Genomic DNA, 12,898 nt, shown 5'->3' with positions numbered 1-12,898 from the left:
TCAGCCGGTGATCGGCTGTGATCAGCTGATCACGGGGCCGGGGTTAAAAGAGAGACGCCACCCACCTGTTCGCCGCTCAGACATCAGTATCCTCGTGTCACGAGCTCCGAAACTCTGCCGACGTCAGTCTCCGCCTGATTCAGCAACTGTGAGTTACAATCCCTTTCAATCCTTTTTCTCTTCCCGGCTCCGCTCGCTCTCTGTCTGTAACGACCGTTCCGAAGCCACGCTTCGTGCTCAGGTCATTACTAGAATAACTGCGTGTCTGCTCCAAACCCACCGCTAGCCTTCGCCGCGCTTGGGTCTAGCCAGCACGCCACACGGGCACGCCGAATTACTGTGTGCGATCCGCCCGGCCGTGACAGTTACCAGGGCATGGAAGGATGACAGACTTCATTACATGAGGAGAAGGGAAATTTCCGGGATTGAGGATCCTCTGGGATGACAAGGCTGGAGCAACGGTACTCGAGAGAAGAATTTCTGATACTTTCTGAGATATGATGTCACTAACCTTCTCTTTTAATTGTCTAGCTCCAATGAATTGACACATGGGAGTGTGTCAAAAAGGGGGAAGTTGAGTCCGAACATCAAACAATGGTTTTATGAACATCTGATGACTTTATTTGTGTGTTTAATAATTTAGGTATGGCAAAACTTAAGCATATAATGTGTTAGACTTAGAAATGGTTCATTAATTTGTGATTTCTTTTACACACACATAGATTATGATTAGAATAAGTCCCTGGGTCAGAGAGTCCTGAACATAATATTTTAAACCAAATTTGAATCATTAGAACAATAATGGATAACAATATTAGATTATCAAGGCTAGGGAGAGAGGTGTTTTGGTTTTCTGTCTCTTGCAGAGAAAGGAACAGACACCAGACGGGGACACGGAGATGTGAGGACCCTTCACAGCAGAGACAGATGTAGGGACTGCCGAGACAGCAACTGGGGTCAAGTGTCATGGCGTTTGAGCTCCTTGAGAAGATGGATCCCATAAACACAGCAATAACCATGAAGGGGTTGGCGAAAACCAGGGACACCAGACCAACGAGGTTCAAGAGGCTCTTGGCAAAAAGGGGGACACGGCGGTGATCCCAAAACACACAGATCTTTGTTTGAAATCGGGGCAGAATAATCCCCAGAACTGTGCAATGACTAAAGGGTGGTCTAACCCCGGAGGTCGAAGAAAGAAGCTGAGAATCACCCAACTGGAAGACACTGGTAGCTGCAGCAATAAAAATAAAGGTTAAAAGCTCCTTAGACAGAGGTTCTAGTCTAAGTACATTTGAAAGGTATAAGGGGGCATTAAAAAAGGGGGTGGAAAACTGGAGCACCAAAATAAAGCTGTGGGAGAATTGGGGAGTGATGGGAGTGTCATCTGTAACTGCTGTTATGGTCGTAAATCTAACTTTGCTTGCATCTCAACTGCGTGAACACAGAGGTCATCCCACATATGGTCCACCCGTTAAAGGGGGACAGAGGGCCTCAGGACCAAGAAGAACTGGACCTTCCAATGCTGGAGTGTATGTTGTAAGTGATCTCTTTGAAGAAAAGAGATCAAAGGGGGAATTGTGATATTATTCTGTTATCATATGTTTTTTGTGTGTCCCGTTTGGATCTTTAGCCATCAGAATTGTTTGTCTTAAGTCCAAGAAAGATGCCAAGTGGATTTATTTTACCAAGTGGATCATCATGGCCTTGCCATATTGGTCCATTTGATTGACCTTTATTATAATTATGTATTTATTTTATTTTCGGTTGCTACAAACGGTACAGACATGACTGGGGGATAGGACAGGGAGAAAGAATGAAAGAAAGAGAGGGAGAGAAAGAAAACCAAAGGGGAGAAGAGACGGTGAGAAAGGGGGGAAGAAAGAAAGAAAAATAAACAAAACACCTGGATAACTGTATGGAGAAAAAAAAAAGAAACAGAAGAGAAAGGAAACAAAAAAAAAAGAGCAACATAATAAAAAACAGCACCATCACAATAAACTAGCTAGCAGTAGATAACAGTAGATACTAAGTATTAAACGATATTGTGCAGCACGCAAGATTGACAGCACACAATGTGCTTTGAGGCAGCAGCCAAGAAAGGTGTAGTCCGCGTCTGTGAACACCCGTGTGTACACCTGTGTGCACACCTGTGTGGATCAGCATGCTTGTATTACAAAGGTTTCTCCATGTAACGATCTGCTAGGGAGTGTGGGGAGCCATAGCCCCGTCCACCAGGGTATGAAGCAGGTATGGAGGAGATCCAGGCCCCAGAGTACAAGGACCCGAGGAGGACCACCAAAATGGGGGGAACCGTGCCACCCTCCTGGGAAGAGCTGAGTAGCGCCCCAAACAAGAGGTCACCCAGCAGCTACGGAGCAGAGGCCAGAGGGGGTTGCAGTGGCGTGCCCGCGGGCTCTGCCGGCAGCCAGCTATGCCAGAAAGGACCGAGCTTCAGGCCCAGAGGCCTGAGGGCATTCCACCCCCCGGAAGGGGCCCAGCCGGGCCACAGGTGCCAGGCCCCGCCAATCGGCCACCAGGAGTGAGCCGGTACATACATGAGCGCCCAGCCCCAGACGACAAGGACCACCAACACACCAACGTCTGAGGGCATCAGCCACCGGCAGGTAGTGTGGTGAGGGGAGATAGGCCTCCATACTAAGGAGGGCCTGAGATGTACCCAGAGAGGTTGAGTCTAAGACCCAACCTGACATATAGACACAGACGAACAGGCGCACGCGGACACAAACGTGCATTCCCATCCCATATGCACAACCAAATACTCGGCTCGGCACTCACCCAACGTGTAGACAGACACAAATAGACACTGCACAGACAGTTGCACTCCCCAAACATACTCTATATCCCAGGTCCAGGTACCCCCGCCCTCAGAGGGGCAAGCCGCACCTAGACCCAGGAGATGTAACACTTTTCTCTGGGGTGGAGGCAAGCGGACCACCTCCTTATCTGCAGTAGCAGGGAGGCCCCGCATCCCAGACCCCTATCTATATCACAATGTCACCAGGAGACCGAGGCCCTGTACAGGCTCTTGGTAAATGCATTGAGGAAATGAATGACTGGTTGTGCCACAATTTTCTCCAGCTAAACAAAAACAAAACTGAGGTAATAGTCTTTGGCGCCAAAGAAAAACGATTACAGGTCACCAGAGAACTTCAATCTATACATCTAAAAACCACAAACCAGGCGAGAAATTTGGGTGTAGTGATGGATGCAGACCTAAACTTAGAAAAACACATTAAGACAATAACAAAGTCAGCTTACTATCACCTCAAGAATATTTCAAGGATAAAAGATCTGATGTCTCAACAGGACCTGGAAAAACTAGTCCATGCATTCATCTTTAGTAGGCTCGATTACTGTAACAGCATCTTTACAGGTCTACCTAAAAAATCAGTCAGACAACTACAGCTCATTCAGAACTCTGCTGCTCGAGTCCTCACTAAGACCAAAAGAGTGGACCACATCAGTCCAGCTCTGAGGTCTTTACACTGGCTGCCTGTCCGTCAGAGGATAGACTTTAAAGTTCTGATGCTGGTCTATAAAGCTCTGAATGGTTTAGGACCAAAATACATCGGTGACCTCCTGACCCAGTATGAACCTTCCAGATCCCTCAGGTCATCTGGATCCGGTCTTTTATCAGTTCTGTGATATTATTCTGTTATCATATGTTACCTTATATATGTAATCAAAGTAGTTGAATTAGAATACTGCTGTAGATCATATCATACCCTTTAATATAGAGTGTGTGAGCTGTATGTAGTTTAGTTCTCATTATACTTTTGAGTTAACAGAACATATTCACATATTAGTTCATTAGATAAATGTGCATCACTCTGTATCCTTGATCTGCTGGGAATGTGTTACACTGTTTTCTTGACATGTTCTATTGTTGAATCATGAAGAGAAGGAGACTCTGTGTCTAAGACAGGGGAGATAGACAGACCACATTCCATACCCCCACCTTACAGAAAGCAGAGAAACAACTGCCGAGGTCATAACTTAGGCGCTGTAACAGAGAAAGAATGTGATGTTTTGGCTTTTACGACTAGATGGGGGCCACTAGAGACTATAAAAAGCTGAGCAACCCGTCACCATTTTGAGACTTGCTGTGACCCTCTTCAGGCATGTCTCCCCATCATGATGGTCCTTATGCTCTTAAGTGTTGAATTGTATGGAAATAAATGATTGTTGATTGAGCATAAATACACCGAGTATTGTCCTTCCTTCAGCCCAATATTCAAAGAATTGGGAGATTTCAACAGTTCACAGAGTCAGAACCAGACACGGAGAAGCTGCATTCAGCTTTTATGCTCCTTATATCTGGAACAAACTCCCAGAAAGCCTCAGATCAGCTGAAACACTCAGTTTATTTAAATCCAGGTTGAAGACTCACCTATTCTCAGCTGCATTTGAATAAAGCACCAAATCCACACTTTTAAGCTTAAATTTCAAAACTTACATTTTAACTACTGATTTTATCTACTGTTCTGATTTTATCTGTTTTGATTTTATATACTGTTTTGTTTGTTTGTTTGTTAATTAGTTTGTTTGCTTGTCTTAATCAATTTTAAATCATGCTTTTTATTTGTTTTTGTTTCTAATGTCTCTGTAAAGCACTTTGAATTACCTTGTTGTTGAATTGTGCTATACAAATAAACTTGCCTTGCCTTGCCTATCTGACGGCCAGCACCTTCTCCCAGCCCCCCAGCCCTGACGGCTAACAGAACCGGGGTGAGTGAAGACCTCAAACCTCCCTACGCCCTCTCATATGTAGTGTTGCTGTGTGCTGTTCTAAAGTGCATTTAAAACTCAGGAGAGCATGGTACTTGCTTCCTCTCAGAGAGCATCAAGGCTCCTTGCCAAAACCCTTAGTGTCTATATGCATTTAAAATTGAGGGTAGGGCACCAGCGCCAGAGGTGGGTTGGAATACACCGACCATCCTCTGGATGCTGTAAAACGTGCCCACCCCCAAGGCCCTATATGTATGTATGTGTTATGTGAGAGTGTGAGTAATGTGGATGTCTAGATTGCAGAATAAAATTGAGGCACAGGCGGCCAGAAGGGGACAGAGGGGGAGTGCCTCCCCTGCACCCCAAGCCCTGCGTGTGTGGGTGGGTGCGGTAGAGCGGGAATAGGGAGGCAGCTGAGGATGGGGAGGGAAGAAACTGTCAGATTTATCTGCCTCTGAAGCAGAAAAAGGCCTTCTCTATCAAGCCACTTCTAGCATGTCTAGAAGACATTAAATCTTGGATGTCCCTAAACTTTCTAAGATGTAATTCAAGCAAAACTGAGGTGATTCTGTTTGGTCCTAGTGGACCTTGTGAACACTCCGATATTGATTTGGGACCCCTGGCAGAGTATTTTAAATCTGTTACAAACCTGGGTTTTAAGATGGACAGTGATTTTAAATTAGACGGTCAAATTAGGGCTACTGTCAAGTCCAGTTTTTATCATTTAAGGCGCTTGGCAAAGATAAGACCGATTTTATCCAGGCCGCAGATTGAAACGGTAATCCATGCTTTTATTTCGTCTCGTTTAGATTACTGTAATGCACTGTATTTTGGAGTTAGTCAGCATCTTCTCTCTCGTCTGCAGCTGGTCCAAAATGCTGCTGCACGACTTTTAACCAGAACTCGTAAAAGAGAGCACATAACTCCCATCCCAGCTTCACTCCATTGGCTGCCTGTATATCTTCGAGTTAATTTTAAAATTCTCGTTTGTTTTTAAATGTTTAAACGGTCTTGCCCCAACTTACCTCTCTGAGCTTCTGCATCCTTACTCACCCCCCAGGTCTCTCAGGTCAGCTGACGAGTTGCTCCTGGAGGTACCCAGGTCCAAGAGAAAGCTCAGAGGGGACAGGGCTTTCTCTATTGCTGCTCCTAATCTGTGGAACAATCTTTTCTGTCACATTAGAGAGGCCCCTTCACTGTCCACTTTTAAAACAAGTCTTAAAACCCATTTTTATTCCTTGGCCTATGACACAGTCTGACCCTGCTTTTATTGTTTTAAATGTTATTCTCTTCATCATTTTTATACTATTTTATTATTGTTTTTGCTATTTGTGCAAATTTTATTATTTTAAATGTCATTTTAATAATCATCTTATTTTTTTTTATAATTTTTTAAAAAAAAATTATATAATTTTTTTAGATCTTATTTTTTATCATGTTCAATGTATCATTTCTGGCATGTCAAGTGAGCAACACTTTGTGTTCAGCTGGGGGCTGATCTGAAAGTGCTATATAAATAAATTGCTTGCTTGCTTGTTATCTGGTCAATTCCCTACTATTTTAAGAATGTTGTCATTCACCCACTTATAAAAAACAAAACAAAACAAACAAAACATTTTAACCTTTTCTTCTCAGGCATTCCAGAATTTAATGACAAACATTATTTTGTTTCAAAATAACACAGTAATTACTTCATAAATTGTTAGTGTCAAACAGTGTCGCTCACAAACAACAACAAATAATCATGATAAAGAATAAATGAGAGAAATTGCCTGTTCACTACTTGAATCGTAAGCTCTTTGAGCTGTCAGTGCATTTAATCCAAAACTCAAATGTGCCACAGTGAATTGGAACATTTTGTCTTTCAAAATTTTTTTGTGGAAGAAAATCATCTTCAATCTACTTTTTAAATATGACTGTAAGTGTAATAGGACTCAAAAGTTCACAAATCTGACCAGGACAAAGTTTAAAAAATGCATATGAATATTCCAACATTTCTGCCCATTTTAAAAGTTAGTGTACTCACAGTTCACAAGACTCTAACGAGCTGTGTTAGCCTTTCTAAGTATCTTAAAAATCTTATTTTTAATTTCCTTTGTCCTAAGACAATACACAAAAGGATTTACAAGAGATGGACCGAGGATGGTGCCAATTGATAAACCTTGGCGTTCTTCAAGAGTTAATACCACACCAAACCTGGTCAAAATAGCAAAGATAAAAATGGGACAGTATAAACATATTACACAAATCAGGTGACTCACAAGAGTGCTTCCCATTTTCATTCTGTCATTATTTGATGATAATTTCACAAAAAACAAGATCCCACAGTATGAAAGACAAATGAAAACAAATGTGAAAAATAACAGAAAAAATAACCTACTGGCACCTTGATTGAAATATTTCTCTGGGTCAACACAAGTGGTTCGTAATACAGACGCAGCGTCACAGAAAGCGTACCTAAGCCTTAAGGTGCAGTGAGGGAGAGGGACAACTGTTGCAGGTAAAGAAGCCGAAAAACTAGAGGCAACAATCCACAGAATGTATGTAAGTACCATTATACGTGTATTTGTTAAATAACTATGGTACCGAAGAGGATAAATTATAGCTATTAATCGATCAAATGCCATAATTGTTAAAGAAAACATCTCCATTGTTGATCCCAGCTGGAAAACACACATTTGAATTAAACACTCCACATATGATATGGTATTAACACCAGCAAGTAGAACCGCGATCATTGTTGGAGTGGCACTAGAGGTATACAGTATGTCAACAACGGCAAGATTGCAAATCAGAAGATACATTGGTTTATGTAACTGCTTGTCAGAAACAATGAAGATGATATTGACCAAACTGCCAGTAACAGCTAGTAAATAAGTTATCAGCATAACCACACCAACTGCTACAGGCCTTTTGACTGTGTCAAACCCACCTATAATAAAATGTGTTAGTTTGGTTGAAGCATTCTGTAAAGACATATTAAAAAATATTAAATTACATTAAGTTTCAAATTGGAGTTGATAAAGTAAAAAGACAAAAATAAAAAACACCTCTCAAAGCAAAAGGTGGTTAAAGATATTGCAAATCTTTAGCAGCAGTAGACAGTGATTAAGAACAAAAAAATAATAGCCCAGCTAAACAGACAGTTTGGCTTTGATGACAAAGCATCTGTGCTTTCGCATTTTAAGCCTCACAAGATTCATTCTCACTCTGCACTTCCGTCATCCAGTGACACTGCATTGTGGCATAGACAATTTTCTATTTACATATCCGCAGAGATTGCAGAACCATGCTCCCATCCACACAAAAGTAGGATGAGGACGGCTGGATACTTTAATTTACTTTTACTTTGGCTCTTTAGAGTTGCTATAACACAGAAGCTATCACCACAAGGAAATTGCACCTTTGAAAATATTAACTTAACTAATGGCAATTATTAAAACTGACAGTAGATCCATCACGGATGAAGCAACGACAAAATAACAAATAGTTTTGTACTTGATTAAGATTAACTACATTCTATGTAGTATTTTAATAGTTCGTTTAAAGAAAATTTCACATATACAAAGGCGCCGGTTTAGCTGACTGGGATAAGCTGGCTGAGAGAAGCCGCCCGGGTTCGAATCAAAGCTTTGGCCCTTTTCAAATTCAGAGATTCTGATTTTTATACTGATTGATCTCTCTACTAGATTCTGAGATAAATCAGAATCTCTGATTCTGATTCCGGTTTATCTCCACCTCTGGTTTCCTGGTCAACCCCCTAAAGTGAACTGAAACAAAACCACAAAAAACAAAGAATCCGAAGCACTCAGTCCAAACACAATTGCATAAGAGTCCGAGACCCTGTTTCAGGAGGGCGACCATGATCTGGGCAGAAAAGGAGTTCATGGCGAAGTAGTTCAGGTGGCCGACCTGGAGGCCGATGGCACAAGAGTCCAAAGTCAGGCGGATCAGGGGGTCGCCCTGGAGGTCGAGGGCACAACAGTCCATAGGTCAATGGTTCAGGGGGCCGGCCACGAGGTAGGCAACTCAACAGGCCGCGCCATCTCCTATTAGGAGGCCGGCTGTGCAGAAGGCAGCGGCGGTGCAGTTCAGGAGGCTGTCCAGGACGGCAATGATGCCCAGCTGACGGCCCAGAAAGTGGCCGGTGACGGGACAGTCATGAGTGTGGCTTGGCGGGCCCCGACAAGGCAGGAGGCCAGATGGGCTGCTCGGGCCCTCCAGCAGATGAGGCGTGGGACTGGACTGGCTCCTCAGGCTCTCCAGCAGACAATGCGTGGGACTAGACGGGCTCCTCGGGCCCTCCAGCAGGCGAGGCGAAGGGCTGGACGGGCTCCTCAGGCCCTCCAGCTAATGTGGCAGGAGGCTGGACGGGCTCCTCGGGCCCTCCAGCGGAAACATAAGAAGGTGCAGGCGCCTGCAAGGCAGCAAGCGCTCCCCCATGGGTTCTTAGTATGGGTGTGGAGCTTAGCTTCGCCCTGGCTGACCTCACCCTGGGCACCGCAAGCAAGCAAGCAATTTATTTATATAGCGCTTTCAGATCAGCCACCAGCTGAACACAAAGTGCTGTACACTTGACATGCCAAACATGATACATTGAGCATGTTAAAAAAATTAGAAAAATAATAATAATAATATAAGTAAAATATATATATATATAAAAAAAAAAACAACCCAAGAAAACCCAAAAAAACCACATTTAAAACAATAAAATCAGCACATTAGATTAAAACAATAAAATCAGGGTCAGACTGTGTTATAAGCCAAAGAGTAAAAATCGGTTTTAAGACGTGTTTTTAAAGTCCAGTGGATGCAGGGTCAGACCAGATGCCAGCCACTCCCACCCGAGATGTAGAAAAGGGTGCAAGAGATGGCTGGACCCACAGCTGCCCTGACCCTAGTAGCTGGAACTAGAACAGGTGCTGGCTGGGTGACCGCTGCCTCCACCCGGAATTCAGGCACGTGGGTAAGGTTGCGCGGCGCCTCAGCCACCCTGGGAGTAGGAGATGAATCTGGAACATTAGTTTCTTGGGTTAGCATGGCAGCAATGCATGAAACAGTCCTTGAGTTTATTAAGTCTTTAACACAAGTCATGCAGTCTTCATTCACTCTTTCTAAGGGGCAGAGCACAGTTCCTTCTGACTCACATGACTCTGTCCGTGCTTCAGCCTCTGAGGAAGACAGTCCAGCTACAAAAACAACACTCACATCTTTGCCCAAAGAAGGATTATTTATAAAGTCACACCCAGTACCAGCCTCTAGGGCGGCAGGCTTGTCCCCCCGAACTTTATTCTCAAGATCATAGTCTTTGAGTGCATTGTTAATGGGTCTGAAACAGGTGTTAGTCTCCTTGCTGGGAGACTCGGAATTGAGATTGAGAGCAGTGGCTGTGCTAGGGCTAAATAGTTCAAAACCATGATGCTCAACATCTTGAGAGAAACAGAAACCAGTCATTGGGGTTTCAAAATCCAAATTGCTATAAGCCACATTCATTTTCTCATTGTCAATATTCAGGATGGGTTCATGATTTGCTCATTTAACTTTTAACTCACTGAGCACAGGTACTGCTGGCAAAACATGGTCCCCAGTAAACTCAAACACAGTCTCTTCACTTTTTAGATCATGAATTGCTACTCTGGAACCACAGACACTCACCGAGATTCCAGAAGGAACAGGAGGAAGGATGCCACAGTTCTTGACAACAGGCTCGGAAACACTCACCATGGCTAGTTCATTAACAGGGGGCATGACTTGGGGACTGAACAACTCAGGTACAGAGGCACCTTTATTATGAGTGACGTGCATAGACATAAGCCTTTCCAGAGAGTGAGAATCCCCATCATTACCCACATTATGAACACCATGGATCATGGACGACTCATTAAATTTAACTGTGGAATCTAAGATGCCTGCAGGACCGCTACACTTGTCTATGGTAGCCTCTGCAACTGAATTTTGTAACCATGGCTGTGCTTTACAAAACCCACATTTTGTCCGGCTAGCTCAGAAACAGTGTCTTTATTCATGCAAACCGCGGCACACAGATAGTTGGATTCATTGCTAACATCGGTCACTTCCAAACTATGAGTCTCTCTGTGCTTTTCAAACGCTGGTAACACAGTACCATTCTTCCTCTCCTCGGTGGAAGTTTAGGATGAAGAAACACCATCACTCACCTCCAGCTGTTGCAAGGGGTGACGACAATGCGGACGTCGTTTCCTTCCAGTAGGAACCCGTGAGCCCAACTGTGGAGCCTCCTGCGTGCTGGATGGCGTTCCTGAGGCTGGAGAGCTAGGCGCTGGTGGTGTGAGTCTCTGGCGACTCAGGGGGCCCCTGAGAGCCAGACGAGTTCCCTGGAAAAGGTGCTGATAATCGGGGTTGAGCCACGGCTCTCCCCGGAGCTCCTCCTCTAGCTGGGCACAAGCTGCTTCCTGCCGCTCATAGAGGTCGGGATCCTTGACACCCATAGTAGATCCCTCTGAACAACTAAACACAGTTCTGTCAGCTTCAGAGCACAATTCCACTATAGTTTCCGGCCCCGGCAAATCAATGCTCATCTCACTCTTCTCCACAGAAAGATCGTGAGGCACAAAAACACAGTCACTCACCGGAGTTCGCGTGGCTCCGCTTCATTCTGGTAGCAGGTGCGATGGACGCTGATGCCACCAAAGCAGAGGGTGACGTGGTGGCAATCTCATCTTCTGCCCACATCCTCGCTAAAGATGAGGCAGGGGAAGTGAAGTCTGAGCGGGGAGGTGAGGGCGAGCAGCCGGTCCAAGGCGAAGCAACAGGTGAGCGCTCCCTGTCGGGAAGGAGCCAGGGCTTCCAATGGAGCTCTTCCTCCCGATAAGCCCGTAACACCTGCTGCTGCTCTTCCTCACCAAAGTCTATGGCTTCCGTCATCTCCGTGCGCCGCACCCTGCGGCTAGACTGTGGTGAAGACGCGGAAGCACGAGCGGATGGTGTGTCGGTGGTGAACCTCACCGTTCCGACCCTGAGTGCTTCTGGCTCACGAAGCAGCGGGGAAACAGCACAACAGCAGGGCTCAGGCGGCGCAGTACGCACAGTGGGCAGCTGCTGCGGCGGACGGAGTTGACGAGAAAGTCAATGATCAGTGGATGTAGTGCCCCCCATAACCAGGGAAATACAGATGCGCATACCCCTACTTGGCAAGCTAACTCTTCTCATTCCTCCCCTCCTGAACACTGCAACCATTTACTACATAGCGACTCCACCGTCTGGATGATCTCCCTCTCTTGTGTCGCTGGGTCTGGCATGGTCAGGTCGTACTGTCACGGTTTGTGGAGACAAACCTTGCGGAGATGTGTGTGGTTGACCTAGGTGCGAACACAAGTGAGGATATGGGAGTGAACTTAAACAAAAGCGAGCCTTTTATTGTAGCTGATGATCACCAAAGAACCAAACGAGAATGAGGGCAGCAGAAGAGCAATAACTAAACAGAAACCTAAACTGGGAACAAACTATGAAAGCTAACTATGGCAATGGCTGTGACTCTGACTATGGCGAGAAAAACAGACGACCTGACGACAAACAAAAGAGGACTGAGGACTTAATACACACATGAGGTGATCAGGGGAAGTGGAGACACATGAGAACACAGCTGACTAGAATGAAACATAATGACAATACAGGGGAGAGTAACACTAACTACAATGAACAAAGAACACCAGACTCAGGGAGCCGCCGCTGCCTTCCGCGCGGCCGGCCCCCTGAACTACTCCGTCGTCTCCTTCGCCGCCGCCGCTGCCTTCCGCGCGGTCGGCCCCCGGATCGCCATCGCCTGAATCGCCAGCCGCTTTCTGGGCCACCAGCTGGACGTCACCGCCGTCGAGGTCGGCCCCCTGAACAGTTTCCACACCGTTGCTGTCCGCACGGTCGGCCCCCTGAACAGTTTCCACGTCGCCGCCGTTGCCGTCCGCACGGTCGGCCCCCGGAACTATTTGACCATGAACTCCTGTGCCGTCGGCCTCCGGGCCGGCCCCCTGATCAAATGAACTATGGACTTCTGGACCGTCACCCTCCAGGTCGGCCCCCTGAGGAGTTATGAACTGTTCCCTGCGCTCCTGTGTTTTTGATGGACATTTTGTTTTTGTGGCCTTGTTTCTGATGTTTAGGTTATTGTTTAGTT

At 45.4% G+C, this 12,898-nt stretch overlaps 1 protein-coding gene across 1 annotated transcript; it reads right to left on the bottom strand.

The window, feature by feature from the left end:
• Positions 1–6,788: 6,788 nt before the first annotated feature.
• LOC146560084 (olfactory receptor 5P76-like) lies at positions 6,789–7,968 on the bottom strand. The gene has a single exon (XM_085244393.1). It carries the CDS (start codon positions 7,725–7,727, stop codon positions 6,789–6,791), a length of 939 nt encoding a protein of 312 aa, XP_085100519.1. The 5' UTR covers positions 7,728–7,968.
• Positions 7,969–12,898: the final 4,930 nt, after the last annotated feature.

The sequence above is a fragment of the Mchenga conophoros genome, linkage group LG14 (genome assembly GCF_057382185.1).
Source record: "Mchenga conophoros isolate Kocher_MC1m ecotype Shallow Benthic linkage group LG14, M_conophoros_male_GT1.1, whole genome shotgun sequence".
Classification (NCBI taxonomy): Eukaryota; Metazoa; Chordata; class Actinopteri; order Cichliformes; family Cichlidae; genus Mchenga; species Mchenga conophoros.
The sequence above is the reverse complement of the archived record's forward strand: the minus strand, read 5'-3'. Positions and strand labels throughout refer to the sequence as shown.